Here is a 21,097-nt window from a genome sequence, read left to right as displayed (position 1 = left end):
TCCAGCTCCTGTAGTGGTGTTTCTAATGCTATTGGAGATTACTTGCAGAAGATAGTAGCAGTGCATTAGATTCTAGCGGCAGTTCTGACATCTTGTATTTAGGGTTGGGTCTGTTGTACTATGACTAGTGGGGCTTCCTTCCTTAGTTTACATATGCCACATAGCCACACTATTTTGCCATAGCAATGTGGTTTAAACAGAGCCATAAAATTACTCAAAGAATTACAAAAATGTTGTTAAAGTCTCGTAAGAACTCCTGCTATTAAAGATTCTCACATAACTGATCCAATTGCAAGCAGGACTTAGCCCAGAAGGTAGGGAGGTAAATATGTAGTTTGACTGTCCGTACACCACTCACCCTATCTATAGGCTAAGCTGGCTTCAGTTCCAGTGATCTTGTCTCAGCCTTCCAAGAACCTGGGATTACAGGTCCTTCCATGGGAGTGTGGGGGGCAGTGCAGAAAGGAGCTGTGTGGCTGTGCTGTGGTCATGTGTATGTGCAGAGCCTCTGAACCGTGTGGGCCAAGGGACAGCACTGCGGTGTTCTCTGAAGGCCAGTGCACAGCACACACAGTGCTTACTGCCTTTCAAGAGAGCAGAGTGAGTTTGCCCTCCCCGCCCTGGACAAGTGACAGTCACATTGCCATGCTACAGGAACAGATAGAAGCCTGGGATACCCTTTATTTCCTACAATGCTCACAGCAGCTGCTACAACAAGACATTTTCTGTCCCCACCCGGGCCAACCTCCCGAGAGTCCCACTGCTGCCTCTTGGATGGTATTGTTTGTTGGTCAGTTCAGAAAAGGAGGATCTAAATTTCCCATTTGCATGTTGTACTCCTGGCAGATAGACAGGAGACAAGAAGTGATTACGAGCAGGCAGGAAGTGAGGAAGGCACATGGATTCAAAGAATCCCCCTTTCCCAGAAGCTCCTTGGACTTCGGTCTCACCTCTCAGATGGGTTGACCCCATGGTTTCACCTGACAATTTGGATGTGTATAACTTATCCAAGCCTCCACCCGAACCTTGGACCTGTGAGTGTTTAAGAAGTAATGTAAAAATGCATGTGAGCGTTCTCTCGAGTGTGCATGTGTTGGGTTTTGTGTGTGTGTGTGTGTGTGTATGTATATATGTATGTATGTATGTATGTAATATGTTGTGTTGTGTGTGTGTGTGTGCTCAAGTTCGTGGCACAGACAGTTCTCTTAAGAGAGGTCTCTGTAATCCTATGTAGAAGACTAAGAAAGTGCCTGAGAAGTGGCTTCTGCGTGTTGACTGACTGTCAGAGCGGCCCTTTCCCTTTAGTCAGAGCTGTTTGCCTGATGTCTAGAGACATGCTGACCTATTGTTAGCAGAGATTATTACTGAGGGCTGTTCACAGCCTCCTAGCTTGAGGGAAGCAGATATAAAGGGACTATATCTGACCAAAGTTCTAGTTCCTTAGAATGTACAGCAGTCTAGTCACTTACTGGAACATGTGATAGCTCAGGTGACTGTGTGCTCATGTACACAGTATTTCTCAAAATTATTAGACTTGGGTCCTCCCCCCTTTTTTTTCCCAGCATCTCTGATGCCATGTAGGATATAGGATTAGATACCATTTAGAAGTGATTGGAAGTGGGATGTGGTTCAATGGTCAGTGCTTTCAGCAGCGGGAGGGCCATGTGTGAGCTGCAGAGATAGGTGGAGGTCATGAAACCAGTCTCCTCAGTATAACTTGAATGGTGATCTCTATTGTAGCTTTTCTCAAGTATCTATTAGAGAAGGTGGAAAGTGTATAGAGCCAGGTTTAGTCTGGACCTCAGAGGGTTCCACTGAAGTGTATGCACTTAGCCTCTGTAGTTTAGTGTGAAGAGAATAGTTGATATTTCTTCACAAGAGCTACCTTTCTCTCAGTTGTATAAATAATGCTTTTGCTATTGTGGAACAGGCGAATTAAAACCCCTCACTGTGATGATGCTGTTACTGGTATAGTTTGCAGGACTCTGGACATTCTTGCTTCTTTCTTGAGTGAAAACCATGACAATGCTTAGGTCAGAACCACTCTTTCTAACTGCCAAGGAACCAAGATATGGTCCAAATTGCAGAAGGTTTCAGCATCGACTGTAATACCAGCCTTATGAGTGACAAGGGCTCTGGCTGTCCTGCACTGGACTTCCCTTCCTTCCCGTGCTCTCCTGTGTGTCCAGGCTTCTGTCTCCTTTTTATTGACTCTTTACGGTTTCACATTATGCATCCCCAATCCCACTTGCCTCCCCGTTCCTTCATATTCATCTGCCCTGTGCCATTGCAACCTCCACTCAAAAGAAAATAACCAAAACCAAACAAACAAATAGCTTGTCATGGAAACAATACTGTGTCACAGTGTGTCACATGGTGTAGCCTTTTGTCCATACATCTTTGCTTGGAAATGTTCATTGCAGTGAGTCATTGGTCTGGTTCCAGGCCTCTGGCTTCTGCTGTAGCATCAATACTAGACCCTCACTGGGACTCCTCTCAGATGTCCTGTTGTTGCCCTGTGTCATGGAGATCAACTGCCGTGGAGCTATGTCCACTTCTCTGTCTTCTGCTTCAGGATTGTCCACCACGGCCCCTGGTTTTGAACACTAGGACATACTGCCCCCCCTTCCTATACTCTGTCATTGGCCTTGACATTCTGGGACATTTAAGATTTTATTGAGAAAGACTTTCCTCTGCAGTCATTCTGCTCTGCCCAGCTCACTGAAGTTGTAGACATGTGCAAAGGAAGCCTTGGGAAAGTGTCTTCAGAGGACCAGAGATTCAGCACCAGGCACAGCACTGGTGCTCGCACCATACCCGTGGCCCTGTTTGAGGAGCAGTTACATTTGCCTAAGGTCCCAAGTCAAGACTCCAGTGTCTTGCTTTGGCTCACCTATTGTGTGCCACTGACACAGACAGCAGTGAGTCCTACTCAGTGCTGACTTCTGCAAACTGCTGGGGATTCTCCATTGCTCCGTTGGCTCCAGTACTGTGGGTTAGGTCCAAACATTTTAGGACTTAAAGGAAAAGTAGGGGGCAGTTTGAGAGAGTTTACCCCTGAAGAGGTAAATAGATATCCCTTTGGTAATTTTAATAGAGCCACAATGGGCCTTCCAAAAACACCGTAGGACGAATGTTGGAATTTAGGTTTGGAATGGAACCTTAGAGCATCCTGGCCACAGTGAGCTGCCTGTCACTCCTTTCTGAGCTCAACCTGCCCACTTACCCTTTTTGTTAAGGCTCCGCTAAGCTGTTAGCTAGAAGCTTTAAAAGGGAAAACCCAATCATGTATAATATCCAGTTAACGGGCATCTGTTGAGCCACTAGGTCACCAAAGGGATAATTACATAGTACTTCTTTGTGCAGTAAACACAAAAATGGAAAGAAAAGATGTCCCCAAGGCAAGCCAGATTGTTAGTGACTAACAGCAGCATCCTCTTCCTGAGGGAAAAGGTTGGGGCAGTCCTCCACTCTTGCTGGGGAAGATGGCAAGGCTATTCCCCAGAACAGCCATGGAAGGGAGGGGAAAGGAGGGGACACTTAGAAGGTCTTGCCACTTGTAATTGCTGGTGGGTGGGATGCATTACTGAACAGCAAGCATTCTAGGAGACATTGTGTGCAACCATTGGGAATTGTGAGTCTGAGTTTTCTGCCACAAGCCATAGAACAGCAATGATGATGACGGGCACTCCACAAGTTAGTGCTCTTCGGTCATGCCCAGGCTCCGTCAGTGAAGACTGCTTACTATTGATTTATGAAAGCTGATAGAGCTTCCTGACCCAGCTTGGCATGCGTGAGCAACAAGCCAGAGTTATTGGGTTTGCATCCCTACACTCTATTTTGGGATCTCGAAGTTTATGTCTTGTAGTCATTTAGGTTTTGTAGAACTTGGTATAATTCAAATAACCTGTTTTTCCCCCTTTAGAACACTTCAGTTATGGAAGATCAAAATGAAGATGAGTCCCCAAAGAAAAGTGCTCTTTGGCAGGTAGGCATAAGCCAGCAGATGACTGTAGATAAAGCTCTGCCTTTCCTTGTGTCCTCACTGAGAGCAGAACCCAGCCTCTGTTTGTGTAAGGTTGCCAGATTCAGAAGCCACCCTCATTGCCCACCATTTTCTCTTGGAAGCATCTTACTTCTTGTAAAAAAAAAAAACAAAACAAACAAACAAACAAACAAACAAACAAAAAAAACCTTTGGAGTTTTCTGGAAGATTCCAAAAGGGCAGTATCCTAAAATACCAACTCTGTGACCCAAGATAGATTGTGTAGAAATCCTCCATCCTGGGGATGGTGGAGGTTTTTAGCTTAGAGCCAAGTGCAGACCTCATGCCTGTCCTGCAGCAAGTGCAGACAGCTGCTTTTCTCTGTTTGCATCTCACCCCTCCTATCCTGCTCTTTCTTGAGGCACTGTCCCCTTTCATCTCTCCTTCCCTGACTCTCTTACTTTCCCATCCAACCTCCCAGGCTTTGAGGTGAGCGTCTGGGGAGCACACAGACCGTCGTGGTTTAGTGTTTTCATTAAGCATGCCAGTGAGCATTTTTCTCCTTTGTGAGGACATGAGTAAAGGCACAGCATAAATAGAATGAAGGGGAAAAAGTGACCTGGGCTCATTTGAAAACTATAAAGTAGGATAGTTAGCTAGAATAGCGCACGCCCACAAAGGTAAGATGGCGTGAGACAGTGGCAGCAGGACTGGGCCACCAGGGAGCTGGGGCAGCAGCTGGAGATGCACTCACTCCTAAGAACCCATGTGTCTGTCTGTCTTTTTGAACATCATGTGTAAAAGGAACGTGCACGACCTTCTTCCACACTCCTCGCCGTACCGCTCCTCACTGTGACCGTTTAGCTTGCAGCGGCTCCCAGCTCCTTAGCATCCAGGTTTCTTCGTCTGCCCATCTCCTGGTGGGAAACTAGTTGATGAGTGAAATAATAACCTTTTCCTACCAGAGTGAGAAAGCGGGTGTGAAGATACTGTGGTCTAGGAGGCAGTGTGGATGCAGGCTGTTGTCACAGTTCTGTTGGACCTGTTGTGAAGCAGGCACTGAGTAAGAGGATCGAGCACATGTCGTCTGTGAGACTCCACAGTTGGGATTTCAGTGTGCAGCCTGATTCTGTCTTAGTGATTGTGTTTACACCATAAACCCTGCATCTCACCTTTGGTCCTTCCCATCATTTTCAAAGCTGCCAATGGTTAATCCAGCCTCACTTTATATAAAGCTGGATTGTGACGGCCACACTGCAGTGCTTCTGTGCAGAAGGGTGTGTTGTGATTTGCATTTCCAGTTGCTTGTAATTAGGCAGGTTTTTTTCTATTTTCCTGTTACAACATTGTGATACTGTTAAGCTTAAAATAATATTGACATCTCCTTTTATGTGTATCCTTTTATATTCGATATGTTATGTAAGATATCCTTACATATCTCCTTTTATATTTGCTGGTAATATTTATCACCACAAAGAATTTTTACCTTGTCTCAAGTTCTTCTATTCAGGCTAGTAGATGGGAATCTTTTAACAGAACTTTTAGAATGACTGTTCAATGCTGCCCTCTGTTGGTAACAGATGTCAATTAAATTATCCCTCACTCTGGGAATTGGAGATGGCATGGAGAATTGGCAGTAGATGGTTAATGTAAGTTAAGTGGCAGATGAGTGCTTTCTGACCTTGCTTGTAAACGCAGACATAGAAACAGACCGCACATATGAAATGAAAAGATTTCTGTCAAGGAAGGTCAGAGGTTTCCTTTGAAGTTTACAGAGGCTCTCTTTAGATGAGTTTAGTCTAGTTTAATATGAGAACATTCTATTAACAAGAGCTCTTCATCCCATGTAAGGTGTTGGAAACAAGTTTCTAATGGAATTAATTGTAATTCACCTCTTGGGGTCTTACTCTCTGTTAGTGTATGCAAGTAGGCCATCAGAGGACAGATGGCTTGGCAAGTGTACAAGACGACTCAGATGTGGCCAGGTGGTGGTGGCACACACCTTTAACTCCAACACCCAGGAGGCAGAGGCAGGTGAATTTCTGACTACCCTGGTCTACAGAGTGAGTTCCAGGACAGCCAGGGCCACTCAGAGACACCCTGACTCAAAAACCAAACCAAAGACCTGAGTTGTTTTTAAATAGGAAGGCATTGCACTTCCTAGCATTATAGTGGTTGTGGCTTTAGTCTAGGGATGTAGACTGTTCTTGTTATGGTGATGGGGGAGGGTATATATACTTGCACAGATGTTGGTGTGCAGATATGTCTGGACTTTGTCTTCTATTGTTCTCAGCCTTATTACCTTGAGATAGGGTCTCTTGCATTTTTAGCTCTTTTGGCCAACCAGCCTCTGAACTCCTGTCGTTGCTTGTTTAAACTCCCATGCTAGGGTTGCAGGCATGTGCAACCATGTCTGGGTGGTTTGGGTTTTTTTTTGGGGGGGGGTGGGGTTGGTTTTTTAAGACAGTGTTTCTCTGTATGATAATCCTGGCTGTCCTGGAACTCTTGTTTTGTAGACCAGGCTGGCCTCGAACTCACAGATATCTGCTTGTCTATGCCTCCGGATTGTTGGGATTAAAGGCTTGCACCACTATGCTTGGCCCATGTCTGGATTTTTATGTGTGGTTCTGGGGATTCAAACTCTTCATGCTTGCAGACCCAGCGCTTTTATCTGCTGCATCTTCCCAGCCTCTAGATTGTTGTGTGCTGTCATCCAGAACTAGTGTTTATAGCTTTTCCTTTTCTCTTACTTTTTTTCTAGAGGAGGGGTGCTGGAATTGAACCTTCCCCAGGACTATACCTAGAGTCTATGGTTTCAACTGAAACATTTTAATTAACTAATTAATACACACATGTTTTATGGTGCAAGTATGAAGGCCACAGGACAGTGTGCTGAAGTTGGTGACCTCTTTGCACTTTGTGGGTTCCTGGGATCAAACTTGGGCTAAGCTGTCTTGTTTGCCGTCGGGTTAGATGCTGCTGCTCTGCAGGGACAGGTAGATAAGAGAGATATTGCTGTCAGGACCACACTTGTCATGTAAAAACCGCCCAGATGAATACCGTTCCAGGATTTTGGATTGTTTTCTGAGGAATAAGGCAGAAGAAGGGATGGAAAGCCTAAGCTGTTTGGCCAGCAGTTATTAGCCTTCAGAACTAATATGGAAGGGCCAAAACTATTAGGAGAAAATGAAGTTTTATAGATTGATTGGCTTTTAGGCCCCTCTTCTATTTAGATAGATGGGGGTTCTCAGTGTGATCCCCTGAAATGCAGTCTGGTCTAACAGGCTCAGCAGCACTTGGGGACTTAAAATACAGATTCTGAGGCTCTAATCCAAACAGACAGAATCTGAAACTGTGTTAACAGGCACTCAGCTACTTCAGGGCATGCCCAGGTGTGAGAACCATTAGTACTGATATTCATTAGTCCAACCCTGCTCTGGTTGTTTTTACTCAGACTGCCTATGGTCAGCTGCAGTCTTAATATTCTAAATGAAAAATTTTAGAAATGTAGGTGGGGAGAACATATGTACATATTATAGTATATTGTTTTAAGTATTCCGTTATTGTCAATAATTTTTGCTATGTATCATTTATAAGCTCTGCTTTATCATTTGTATGTATGTATGTATGTATGTATGTTTGTTTGTATGTATAGGCAGAAACATGTAGTGTTTGGTCCATAGTTTCAGGCATCTACCTGAGGTCTTGGAAATATTTTGAGAATATAAGAGAGACATTAACTTTTAATTTTGAGGAAGTGGAGACAGATTACTACTAGTCAACTAGATGCTGGCTTATGAGATTGGGCAGTGAGTGCCTCTGAGATGTTCCTCTCCAAATGAGTTATCTAATGGTGGAGTGTGGTATAGTATGCCCTGGGGAATGGTCAGCTTTAGAAACAGCTACAGCTTCAGTGATTACTATAGGTGTTAATTTGAGGCTATGGGCTCTCAATGTATTTTAATTGTATAATGAATGAACAAAGAACTTAGTTTGGCTTGGGTTAAAATTGGTATTTTTAAGGTTAAATCCATAGGACAAAAGGTATTTGTAATGAATTAAATGCCTTTCTAGCTAATTATTGTTTCCTTGTTTTTCCAAAACAGATAAGTAATGGAACGTCATCTGTGATTGTCTCCAGAAAGAGGCCATCGGAGGGGAACTACCAGAAAGAGAAGGACTTGTGCATTAAGTACTTTGACCAGTGGTCTGAGTCAGATCAGGTGGAGTTTGTGGAGCATCTTATCTCACGAATGTGTCATTACCAGCATGGACATATTAACTCTTACCTGAAGCCCATGTTGCAGCGGGACTTTATCACCGCTTTACCAGGTAGGTAACTGCACTTCTCACAGTCCTTGAGCCTGGCAGTGTTGAGTGAATGGTGTGTGAGCGAACGGCAGAATGAGTGGCTGTTCCGTGGGCCGTCGTTCCTTGACAGCCACTGGATTTGTAGTTAGATTTTAATTCTTCCTCAAGTGCCATATAGTAAAATACAGTAGAGACATTTCTAGGGAAGGCAGGCTACTTCTGTGATTGATCTTGCTGTGTATTAGTCAGTGCTGTTGCTTTATTTAGTTGCTTTTCTGTTTTTAAAGATACACTATTTAATTTTGGTATGTAGACAATCTGTACTTTACATGTAGTTTAAAAAATGCATAAAGCTAGGCATGGCAACTCATGTCTGTCCTTCCAAAACTCTTTAGGCTGAAATAGGGGGATTATTTTGAGGTCAGCCAAGGCGAGACATACAAAAAAATGCACGCTTGCGTGTGCACACTCGCACACGCACGCGCGCACACACACACGCACGCACGCACGCACGCCTACTTCTCCTTAAGTCTGAATCTTGGCAAGGCTTGAAGAGTTGAGATTGTTCCCTTGTCTGAAGTGATACTCAGGCAATGGCCAAGAAACTGAAGAAACTGGTAGTATGTCTTTGTTCATGTTTTTATCTTTCTTTCATGTATTTTATGTGTATGAGTGTCTGCATGTATATCTGTGTGACAAGGACCTTCCCCTAATGACTAAAAATTTCAGGGGACCAATCACTGGGCAAGGACTAGACGGGACTTCCAGGTCAGATGGGGGAGGAGGAAAGAGACTTGCAGCCTTTTGGATGGAGAGGGCGCTTGGGTACAGGATGTGATTTGGAGGCCCCGGGTTAGATGGTGGATCTGCCAGGACCTGCCCTCAGAGGACTTAGCTTAGTATGGCTTACCAATTAGGATGTTGTAGATGCGCCCAGTGATTGAGTTTGTGTGGTGTTTTCCTTCATGCAGTGATTCAGCTGACTTCCAGAGGAAGGTATGGTGGCGGGCACCACCATCAGCCACAGAGCGGCCGGTGTGGTAGCAACCCATGGGAACTTAGCAAGTTGGGTAGAGAGATTTTAGAGCAAGGGTCAGAGAGTCTGCAGAGATGAGAACACCCTGCCCTGTCCGTGCCTGGCATGGTATGGGATAGTGCCATGTTTTAGCATTTCCCAAAACAACTTTGTGCCCAAGGAGGTCACAAGAGTGTTGGGCACTCTGAAACTGGAGTTAGAGGTGGCTGTGAGCCACTATGTGGCGGCTGGGAACTAACCTGGATCCTTTGCAAGAGCAGCAAGTGCTCTAACCACTGGACCATCTCTCCAACCTGTTAACGTTTGTTGACACCTGCTTCTCTGTCTGCCTCCTTAGTGAAGTCCTACGGCCCTCACTCAGGCATGTGCGCTCATGGGCACAATTTTCTGGTTAACTCTTATCCGTGTTTACGACAGTTTTAGTCCTGAGCAAAGTCGTAAAAAAAGTAGAGAACTCTTGTGTTCCTACCTGTGCCCACCCCTCCCACAGGTACAGCCGTCTGTACGGCCATTGTTGGGGGTGCATCATGACGGGACTGGTGACATTCTCACGGAAGGCATTTCCGTCACTCTACTTTGGGTTTTAACAGCTCATACTTTTCTCTGTCATTTTGAAATGTTTCCTCTTCAGTTTAGTTTAGAGCTCTGACTTAGGAAGAGAACGCTGGTTCCCCTCTGACAGTCAGCACAGCATCCTGCCGCTGTGCCGTGCCAGCACAGGTCTAGGATCCTCCCGAGATGGTTAGGGCTATGGCAGCAGCCCTTCCTCAGCAACAGCAGGGCTTTGGTTGTTGGTGCTTTCTGTCACAGCACACAGGACCTGCCTGAGCTGTGGTTCTAGCTTGAAACTTGGCTACAAGTGACAGGGAGGCTTCTAATGTCTTTGCACTCCTCCAGAATGTGTTTATTTTCTACACTGAATATTTCTACAAGAATGTTTGAGAGTTCACTGATAAAGGCTTGAGTCTGCTGATGTTTCAATGCCAGAATTTTGCCCTGTCTTCCATTAGTTGCCTTCTGTGAATATGTCTAGGAAAGCAAGTAGGAACCACTTTCCATCCAGAATTACAGCATTTAATTGCTTAGTCCAGTTTCTCATTAGGCAGAGATTATAATGACAAGGGTCAGAGAAATTAGATAATATTCCCATTGGGTCACATGGCTTGTTTGTCATGTGCTATTATAAAATGATGGTGGGCAGATGTCCGTTCAAAGTTAGCACAAAGGGTGAAATCACTTAGTTCAAATTACTCAGGGAGAGTCCTTAAGTTGATCATAAATGTTAAATAAATGAATTGTAACTGTCTTTCATGATCAGAAGCAACCTAGGAAGGAAAGGGTTAACTCAACCTACAGCCTGTAGCCCACTGAGGGAGTCGGGGAGAAGCTGAAGCAGCCGAGGACCACTGCCTACTGGCCTGTTCTGGCATGCTCAGCTTGCTTTCTGTCCTAACTCCAGCCTTTGTCAAGTAAACCTGATCAGGACAGTGACTTTTTAGTTGTGGAGGGTGAGAAGAGGGGCCTTTTACTGTGACAGAGAAAGGTCTAGGTGAATGGTTTCTTGTGCGTTCCCGGAACTCCAGAGCCCCGGCATTGTGCTGCACTGGGAAAGGTCAGGGAAGTCTTTCAAGATGCTGGTTGTACTGTTTCTCATTAGCAACTACTAACTAATGAGACCAGGCCTCCATTCTCCCAAGCAAATCTGTTCACTGTTCATTTCTCTTGTTTTGGTTTTATTTTCTTCTCTCTAATTTGCTTTCCAAATGGTTTAGATGTGGGCGATGGCCTCTTATGTTTGCAGAATAGCCACAAGGTGGCACTGTTGACATTCCCAGATAGTTTCCAGCAGCTCCTTCTGGGGTATGCACAGCCTTGGAGAAGAGGCGGAACAGATGAACATGTGTTATGTATATAAATATGGTTAGTATATTTGCATACAATTCAGTTTTCATTACAGCGAATCTTAAGGCATTGTCCATATCTCTGTTAACATGGAATTTTGTGGTATTGAATGTTGTATGAAATGAAAGGACTGTTGGCTGGGACATGGAAATATTTCTGTTAAAATGCTATTTGTTTTAACAGGATTTGATCTGAACATATATACACATGTCAGTATATTTCATACATGAGAATCTAATAGCCAGGGACAAGCTGGCCCAGCTGATTATGTTTGTGACTAGTAGACTTGGATTAAACCTGGCGTAGTTCTCCTCGACCTACACTGGTAGAACATTATGGGGAAGAGAAGTCTAGACGCACTTAGGTAGGTTTAATAAGATGTAGAAAACTTAGTCATTCTGCTAGTCCAGTGTCCAGTCATCCGGTAAGTAACTGGAGTTTGTATTTTTACTGTTAAGTTTGACAGTCATTTTAAACTTTTGGTTGTGAAAAGAAAATTAGTTCTAGAAAACTATAGTCTTAGCTTTTTTAAAATGCTTACTGTGAACATTGTACCTGTCAGTATAAGAAAAGTGGAAAATGTTTGTGGTCTCTGGCTCCTTTTGGTTCAGTGGAAAAAGTGATAATTATGATACGCTTTTCTAAAAATCATGGTAAATGTTTAGTCTGCAATGTCAATTTCTGCAGGCTAAGTTTGTGGTTTCTAAGAACTGTTGTTAAAGGGAAAAAATTATACCATTTAAAATAGAGGCAGATTGTACTTCAAAAAAGATAAGTCTTGCTGATCAGTTTGGTGAGGTATCTGTGCAATTAAAAATATTGAAATGCTTAGCTTCCTGACTATGCTTTATTCATTTGTCTAGCCCTCAAGTAAGGACAGAAAACCACTACAGACTAGAGATACGGTAGACTAGATCAAAGGTCACAGGCACGGGCAGGACTGAGCTGAGACTTCAGGTTGGGTACAGGGCCAAAGACCCAGCATCACGAATGGAGAGCGTGGGTGCTGGAACTAGATAGCCCCAAGGCTTCAGTCCCACACTTTGCAGACAGCAGCCCACCCTCATCTATGTATGCACAGCAGTAACCTTGTAGTGTGGGGAAGGATTAAAGACAGTTGAGTCTGCACTGTGTCTACCATCTACTGGGTGTGGCACAAAAGGGTTTTCACTTTGTTATTTGGTTTTCTGGGTAGTGTAATGGGAAGCCTTGGGTTTGTGACCTACACTTATTTTCACTTCCTTTTTAGCCCTTAGAGTCACACATAACTAGGAAAGGCTTCGGCACTGGTTTTTAACTGTAGATTTTATAACCAAAGCTGTAACTCATGAGCAAGGAGCAGCAGAGGTAGGGGTGGGGTTCTTTACAGCTGCTCTTTGAAGGTCTCTAAACTACTGGAAGTTACTGTACCATCTGAGCAGCTGGGTTAAGCTGACCTCACCAAGGACATCGAGCTGACATCACAAACTTGAGGTTCGTTTTGATATGGTAGTTTTTACACGCTGAACCTGGAAATTGGTGCCTTTTAATTGTTTGAGTTTATTGCTGACATTTTTCTGGATTCTCATGAGGTGTCTGCAGTTAGCACCAGCAGCACTCTCAGAAATGTTCGTGCACTATTGGGCCGTATTCTGCCAAGGTAGTGATGTGTTCCTGTGTTGCCTTAGGAGGGAGAGGGGGGCTCCCTCAGCACAATAGAGTAATAAGAGCCAGACACACGGCTAAGGAAATACTTAGTTTAATACCTCAAAGCCCTTCAGCCCTGCCTAAAGACCACCTTGTGTTCATTCCATAACCTATTTTTCCTCAGTGGACTTGAAACCAGAATGTTGTGTATGGCTCTTTAGTGTGACCACTGAAGCGTCTTGTGTTCAGTGGATCAAGGTGCCCAGAATAGAACATTGGACTCTTACTTTCCTCAAAACATTTTGGGCATATGGGGCTCATGCTAATCGACTGGGAGTTAGCTGGTTTTGCTAGCAGAGATGGGTATTGTTTTCTTTGTGGATGAAGACTGCGGTAGCCTCTTCAACATTTGTATCATGTAAGGTGATTTGAGGGGAGGAGAAGAAAGGGAAGGGGAGAAGATTAAGGGCATTTACTGAATACCTGTTATATATCTGGCCCTTTAAATCTCTTATCAGCCTTCCCAGGGGTCTTGAGAGATTTCTTCCCTGTAAAATGGTGGCTATTTAGAACACTTACCTTGGAGAGTTACTTTGCAGATTATATGAGGTAACTTCTTTCAGCACTTAATATTGCTCTGTTATCGACTAATGATATTTAAAAAGGATAATAGATTTGCTTATGGTCACATAGCAGTTGGCTGAAACAAAATATAAGCCAGGTTATCTGGTTTGACAGCCATTGCATTTCCATAAGACTAAATCATGATGCCTCCATAAGGACAACCAAAGGAATTGAGTCTAACCTTAGGTGTCACTCATATGTAAGGAATTTGATCATGCAAAAATGCATTAATGGCTCAGTTGTGTGAGCAATCAGTAAGGAGGAAAGATCCAGGACTACTAGGGTGCCCTTGCTAAATCAGAGGTCCCCCATTTGTCAGAATTAGGTGGTACTTCCAAGAGGTGGATTCCTAGGCTGCCTCCTCCAGAAATTGATTCAGTAGAAAGTTTGAGGGATCTGTAATGTTGCAGTGCTTTTGAAAGTTAGTGGCCCTAGTTGATTCCAGTCAGTACAAGGCTTTAGTATCTCTTGGTTTCAGGCTCTGGCTTGTCAGTGAGGTGGAGATTTGAATGCTGTTACCCTGGTTCTTCACAGGTCATGGGAATCCTGCCACTGAGACCTGGAAAGACAGCTCTCTTTCTAATGCATGCTTGCCTTGCCATTTGTCTCATCTTCCCAGAATAGAGGATTTGAAAGGGGGATTGGTAAGGGCATGTTTATAACCAGTTAGGAGGATCCAGTTAGTGGGGTGGAAGTCATGGGAGTCATGCAAAGCGACTGTTAATATCCTGTGTGGGAGGAAGTCCAGTGAGCCTCCAGCTTTAGAGAAATCTAAGAACTAAGTATGTCACCCTGTGGCTAGAGAAATGTGATTAAGCATGATTTTAATGTGATTCTAGTTGGGGTGAGTATAGACTCGGGATATGGCAGCTGAAAGATTCCGTAATTTAAATCTGTAGTTGTAGATGTGGTGTGGAGAGAGGCAGACCTGTGCGACTACACAGGCTGTAGGAGAGGGGCACGTGATGAGCATGTGGCTCACAGACGGTGGGGTGTCTGGGTTTTTGAGAATTGTGTCAAGAACACAGAGTTGGACATCATGTCAGATGGTCCAGATAAGGAGAGTTGAAGACAAAGTTTCCAACCATCTGGAGGGAGTTAGAGGAACAGGGAAAATGTGCTGGAAGTAGATGGCAGGATGGTCTATTCCCACTCTGGTTTTATCTACTCTTTTCTGTCTCTTATACAATAAAGGAAAGGAAAAGTGTGGCCCAGAAAGATGTGAATATATTTAGAAATCCTGCAGGCAAATTTGTGGGGTAGCGGCAGCCTGGGACTGATGTTCAGAACTGGGGTGTTCTGAGAAGTGATTGAGTGCTGGTGCATCTGGGCTCATAGTTCTGCCTAATGGTGCCTAGAGGAGAGGACACATCTCCAGCTTTTAAGAACTGGGGAGGCATTGGTAGGATGCAGCTGTTACATTGGATATTACTCTTCAGCTCATCCTAATCCTGAAAAGATTAGGAAGGGTGGATAATCTTCCAAGGGGTGAGTGCTGGATAGGGGTTTTAGAGCTGGCAGTTAATTTGTTATGTGTGCTTTGTAATTTTTCTCCAGTGAGCATGGATTGTATATGTTAAGAAGGGACACAAAGTAACTGGTGCCAACGTGCAAAGTGAAAGGTGGCAAAGCTGGTACCGGAGGGAGAGCGAGGGAGCTGGTTTGGATTGACTCCTCATCTGGGTGCCCTTTCCAGAATAAAAGTCAGAGGTATGATCTAAAGATGGCAGTGTCTTCATGGGAGCATCTCCAGATGTCCCTAAGGGCTGAAGTGACAGATTTAGGCTGAGTATTATCACCTGATTCATCAGGAATAGCCTGCGGGGAAGAGCGGCTGTCCTGGGTGCTGTCCTTGGTTCTGACCCATTTCCCATGCTTGCACTCAGCTGCTGGTAAGGATAGTCTGCTCCTTATGTAGGTCTGCTGAGGAATGCCCCTTCTCTGGATGCTAAAAGACAGAATTCTAGAGACTGCAGTGGCTGGGTCACATGGACATTTTGCAGCTGAGTTAAAGCAGGGCTAAGCATAAGGTGCTACTGACCCTATCCCTCCCCTGGTCAATACTGAATTAAAATGAATTGCGTTAATAGCAACTGGGGAGAAGGATGTGATTGTTTTTAACTTGTAACCATCTCAGGAATCTGCTGTGATGTGTGGCCATTAGGGGAAGGAGGCCAGTGTTGGATTGTATGACCCTAAGGTAATTCAAGTGAACTGGACGGCAGCGGTGCTACGTAGCCTCAGGGTGGAGCTGGGTCTTAGATCTATTCCAGGGTAGAATTAGTATATGAAAGGCTTGGGAACTGTCATCAGCACTGTGACCGAGTGTCATTCTGAGACATTAAGGCAACCTCCATTTGTAAAGCATGCCTGCTGCCCCCTTCCTCCAACTAAAACGTCAGGCATGGGGGTCCACCAGTCTGGGTTGGACAGAACTCGTCATGTGTCATTTTGTGTTGATGCTCTCACAGCCAGCAGTTCTTGACCACACGCTGCACACACAGAAATGGAGGCAACAGCTGCTGCCAGCAGAGGCAGGGTTGATTCAGTTTTTTTTGTGCCATGGAACCAGCAGTGCACAGTGAACTTGGGACATGGAATTTGAATGTTCTAAGCTTGGGGATGAGTTGTGTTTTCTGTAGCTACAGAAGACGCATCTACAAGTACAGAAGGAATATAGCAGATGGTGACAGTGCCCATGGTGATCTTCCACACAAAGCTTAGGCATAGCTGAATCTTGAGTGAATTTCTTTGCAAGGCCCTTGCATTTTTTTCTTACTTATATCTGCCATATACGTGTGTGTGTGTGTGTGTGTGTGTGTGTGTGTGTGTGTACCACAACACCCCTGACTTGTATGGAGGTGAGAGAACAACTTTGGGGAGTTGGTTATCTCCTTCCACTCTGGGTTCCTCAGGTCTGTGGATTGGACAGGCTCTTCCCCGAGTGAAGTGAGTCAGCATGCGGCTGTTGCTTTTGAGGGTTTTTACCCATCTGCTCAGAACAGAAAGTAGCTCTCTCTCAGAGGGAGATGAGAAGATTGACATGAACACTTACCTTTTTTTGTTTTTATTGTTTTAGATTTATTTTATTATATGTGAGTACACCGTAGCTGTCTTCAGACACACCAGAAGAGGGCATCAGATCCCATCACAGATGGTTGTGAGCCACCATGTGGTTGCTGGGATTTGAACTCAGGACCTCTGGAAGAGCAGTCAGTGCTCTTAACCACTCAGCCATGTTTAAGTCTTCGCATGCTTTAAAAACTGGGTCAGTCTTATGTTTTGGCCCCCGTGGCGATCAAGAGTTTTATGGTGGAGTGTGGTATGTTGCTCGTGCTCATGATTATGAGCAACAAGCAGAGGTTTTGAAGCACGAGGTCCTGAGTTCCCATCCTGGCTTCACCACAGACACAGCCCAAGAGCTGTCCTTGCTGTAACTCTGGAGCCCATTGGCCTTTAAAGGTTTGGCAGAAAAACTGTGGAGGGGGCTCTGAAAATTCTGAGGGCAGAGCTGTCCCGGGGCTGCTGTCACGACAAGAGCAGTTGCTGCCGGAGCCCCCTGTTGATGAGCCTCTCCACGCCTTGCTTGTGCAAGTGCCTCCCTCAAGGTTACTTATCTTTCCTTTAGAAGATGGCCGGTCTGTGCACTGCCCTACCCATTCTTTTCTTTGCTTTTCTGTGTTGTAGAGCAAGGCTTAGATCACATAGCAGAAAACATTCTTTCCTACCTGGATGCCAGGTCTCTGTGTGCAGCAGAGCTGGTGTGTAAAGAGTGGCAGCGCGTGATCTCAGAAGGGATGCTGTGGAAGAAGCTGATCGAGAGGATGGTGCGCACTGACCCTCTCTGGAAGGGACTCTCAGAAAGAAGAGGCTGGTACGTATGGATATGTACTGTCAGCTTGATTACTCAGGGCAATTGTCTGTGAATGTGCCAGTCTGTTTAAACTAGGAAGAGAAATGATAGGCTGAAGCTGTGAGAATTTCCCCTCTGACATGGATTTGTTATTATAAAGTTTTCAGTTCCTTAAATGGGTGATGCTTTTCCCCCATCACAAACAGGTAAGGAAAAATGTGAGCGTTGGAGCCGGGGAGACCCCTCAGTGGTTAAGAACATTGGCTGTTCCTTCAGAGGACCTCGGTTTAATTCCCAGCACCTACCTGGTAGCTCACAACATTCTGGTGCTCCATTTCCAGAGGATCTGATGCTTTCTTCTGGCCTCCATGGGTACCAGACACACGTGTGGTGCACAGATATATACGCAAGCAAAACCCCCATACATAAAACAAAATATTGAAGGAAAATACGAGAGTCTAGTAATGTTACTTATTTGTTTCTTAATTGCTAGGGATTGAACCGACTGCTGTCACTGAGCTGTTCCAGCAGCCTGAGTTATGTCATTTCTCTGTTTATTTCTGCTCATGGGGAAGAATGGAGACACACTGTGGGGTTTTCTAGGAAAGCCTGTGAGCTTAAATGCAGTTTGATAGCCCTGTGCACTGTCAATGCTCTGACACAGTTAGTATAGAGAAAGTTACAGTCAGAGGCACAAGACTGGGAAGGTGGAGGGTAAAGCTGCATTTTCATTCTGGGAGAAGTCTAATGTGAAATAAGACGTTCCACAAGCTTCATCAGCACTCACTGTTGATGTGGGTGCGGTATACCAGAGAACACAACACGAGGAGAGGTTTAGGGAGAAGGGCTGAGTGCGGCTAATGGCCATGAGGAACTTGGAGAGGAGATAGCAAGCTAACTGTTCTTCTGCTTCTAACTCTAGCGCGGTTTTTTTTCTTTCCACTTTTCATAGTGCATAAGACCATAAAATATGTATTTGATAGTGAAAGTGTAAAATCCAGTGTGAAGACTCACAGCTTCAGAATGCCTATTGTAATTTTTAAGAGGTTTATTAAAATGTATAGACTATGTGACTGGTTCATTTCAGTGTGTCCTTTTTTTTTTATTTGCAAGTTTTTACTAATAAAATTTATAGGGGAGAATGAGAGCTTAATTATTTGTGTGGTGGTACTTAGAAAACAAAAGACCAGCATCGTGCTAGAGCTAGATTGTCTCTACCATGGAAATTGCAGTTTGTCAGAAACCCTCTGAATGTTAACACTCAGTGCAAGGAAAAGACATGAAACACGGGCTGTCCTTGTAAGCATGCTTAAGTAAAATCCCTTCTTTTATGTGCAAAATGTAACATCTGTTTGTTTTCATTTGCCAGGGATCAGTACCTGTTTAAAAACAGACCTACAGACGGCCCTCCCAACTCATTTTATAGATCATTATACCCAAAGATTATCCAGGACATAGAGGTAACTGTTTACTTAATTACCTCACACCCCTGGGGGCTTGTTCTCAACTTTTTGTATTGTTTCAAAGTTCTTTTGTTTTAAACTCATGGAACTCACATTTTTTAAAAGTTGAGTTTTGGAAATAAATGTCACACTGTGTAATCTGTAGCTGTTCTTCAGAGCTGATCACGCCTTTTTATAGAAAGAAACTTTTCTAAAACATGAAATGCTTCTGTAATTAACTGTAATGCTGCCAGTTAATTAAAACCTTAATCCAAGATAAACTATATTCTAATACAAAAGATTTTTCACAATCCAAGGCCCAGTTTTTTAGGTAAATATACTTTTATAATTTTGAGTTATCTCTGTGGAAGGCATGTGTGTAGTCTCCTTAAATCATTCATAATTTTTCATAAAAATGGCTCAGGTTATTCTAAACTATTATGAAATGGGCTTTGTGAAGCAGGTTGTGCTTTGGGGGCTGTGAAGTTGTGTGTAACTTCAGTGACTAGCAGAGCCCTGTGCTTTTGCTAAGAGTTGTTAGCCATTTGATATTGTCAGTGTGCTCTAGTTCACTTTTATTACTAAGCCCTTTCCCTTAAACTAGGATAGACACGCCCAAGTACTTGTTCATTAACTGTCTCATGTGTTCTTGCCTGTTCTTAGTTCCTCCACTGTTGCTCTTTGGCAGAAAAGTTGAGCTTTTGATGGCCAGTTCTGTATCTCCCATAAAGTTACAGCCAGGTTCCAAACCGTGAAGTAATCCTCTTCCCAAGGTGATGAACATAAAAGTTCTTGTGCCAAAATTTGTTAATGGAGAACCGTGTGCCTTTGTGGAGCTCATCCCCTGCCCCTTCTCAGGCAGATGTGAACTAATGGATCTGTCCATTAATGGTGCGTCTGTGTGTGGCTGGATATCATTATTTAATAGAGGAAACTCTTGTCTTGAGTATATGCTCTCTAAAACGACTTAAAAACTAACCTTTTAGGCAGGGCTCAATAATTTTAAACCATTGCTACATAAAGCTTAAGAATTAATTGACCTGTTCAAAACTTGGACTAGTGTCTTGCAGTGCTTAGTGGGTGACATAGGACGGACTGTCATTAATGGTTAGGGTTTGTGCATTTCAGGAGGGAAGGCGCTGCTCTAGATTGGTGCACCAAAACATTGTGTTTATGCACATCTTGGAAATGCCCTTCTGTCCCTTGGCAGGGGTAACTGCTGACAGACTCTCCCACTTTCCATGAGTGTCTCAAGAAAGCATTCCTTCTGAGGGGATGCTGTTTAAAGCCATTCATTAATAAACAGGAGCTCAGGAGAGCCTTTATCAGATTGAGGTTTGGTGATGTGGATTACTTTATTTAGTTGTCATGACTACTGTTATAATTGACAGTGTGACAGCACTTACCATAACCATCTCCTCAGGCCGAAAAAATACTTAGAGCTCTCATAGGAGGCAGATGTGATGGGAAATGGAGCCATGGGGAAACACTGTTTGACACAAAACCTCTGCATCACGGTGGTCTTCCCAGTGGTTCTTAAAGTGTGGTTTGGGAAAACCCACTGCCTGGCCACAGAGTCTCCTCCACATTTTTGTGGCTAAGTTTCTTAGTGCGAGGGATGACGCTTATACTTCAGTGCACTCACTAATAGTAACAGTGACAGGAACAGGGTACCAGTAATTGGGCATTTACTTGTACCAGATACTTTGTTTAGTATTTTATAGCATACCTTTTCATTCGATAGTCTAGATACTCTGCAAAGTAGGTCAAGTCCACACTGAAAATCTAAGAAACATGGGCTGACAAGGTAAACTGTTACCCTGGATCCCAGTGAAGTGGTACAGCTCACACTCAGCCACAGATTCTGACGGACACATTACTGAGTGGTAGAGCCCGCTACCAACCACATACTCTCTGGCTCTTCATACAAGATCTTTGTATATGGGTCAACGGCACCGCCTCTGAACAGAGCTCCACCCTCTCATGCGTGTGCTGTGTTCTGTCAGGGCATAAATGTGGAAGTTGTTCCTTCTCTCCGTGATCCATATCTGTGACAGACATGGACAGATGAGCTGTCCGTAATGACTGCTGGGAGAGTGTCGCCTGCAGGGCACCGTGATTGTCACCGTAGTCTACCGTGCACTGTGCGGGGTTTACACATATAACTGCAATAATTTCACAAGGTCTGTGTCACGCCATATCATATTGTATCATATCATGTCACAGAGGGACACTGAGACTAACAAAAGTTTATGTGCTACATAGAAGAGGTGGACTTTTAGCTGAGGTCTGCCTAGCCTGGGCTTACGGTTAGCTGT

At 44.2% G+C, this 21,097-nt stretch overlaps 1 protein-coding gene across 6 annotated transcripts in view; it reads left to right on the top strand.

Annotated features, from left to right (window-relative positions):
* FBXW11 (F-box and WD repeat domain containing 11) overlaps positions 1 to 21,097 on the top strand; it is an 89,652-nt gene that overhangs the window by 50,171 nt on the left and 18,384 nt on the right. For 4 of the 6 annotated variants that reach the window (XM_080908120.1, XM_080908121.1, XM_080908122.1 and 1 more), the window contains exons 2-4: positions 8,092 to 8,317; positions 17,172 to 17,358; positions 18,707 to 18,797. In XM_080908120.1, the coding sequence (XP_080764246.1) occupies positions 8,092 to 8,317; positions 17,172 to 17,358; positions 18,707 to 18,797 (504 nt within the window). Of the gene's footprint in view, positions 1 to 3,925; positions 3,989 to 8,091; positions 8,318 to 17,171; positions 17,359 to 18,706; positions 18,798 to 21,097 lie in introns of all 6 variants that reach the window. The other 2 variants (XM_080908117.1, XM_080908118.1) reach the window with 1 other exon arrangement.

This window comes from Micromys minutus (assembly GCF_963924665.1).
Source record: "Micromys minutus genome assembly, chromosome: 31".
Taxonomy (NCBI): domain Eukaryota; kingdom Metazoa; phylum Chordata; class Mammalia; order Rodentia; family Muridae; genus Micromys; species Micromys minutus.
Note: the sequence above shows the minus strand (reverse complement) of the source record. Positions and strands in the feature narration are given on the sequence as shown.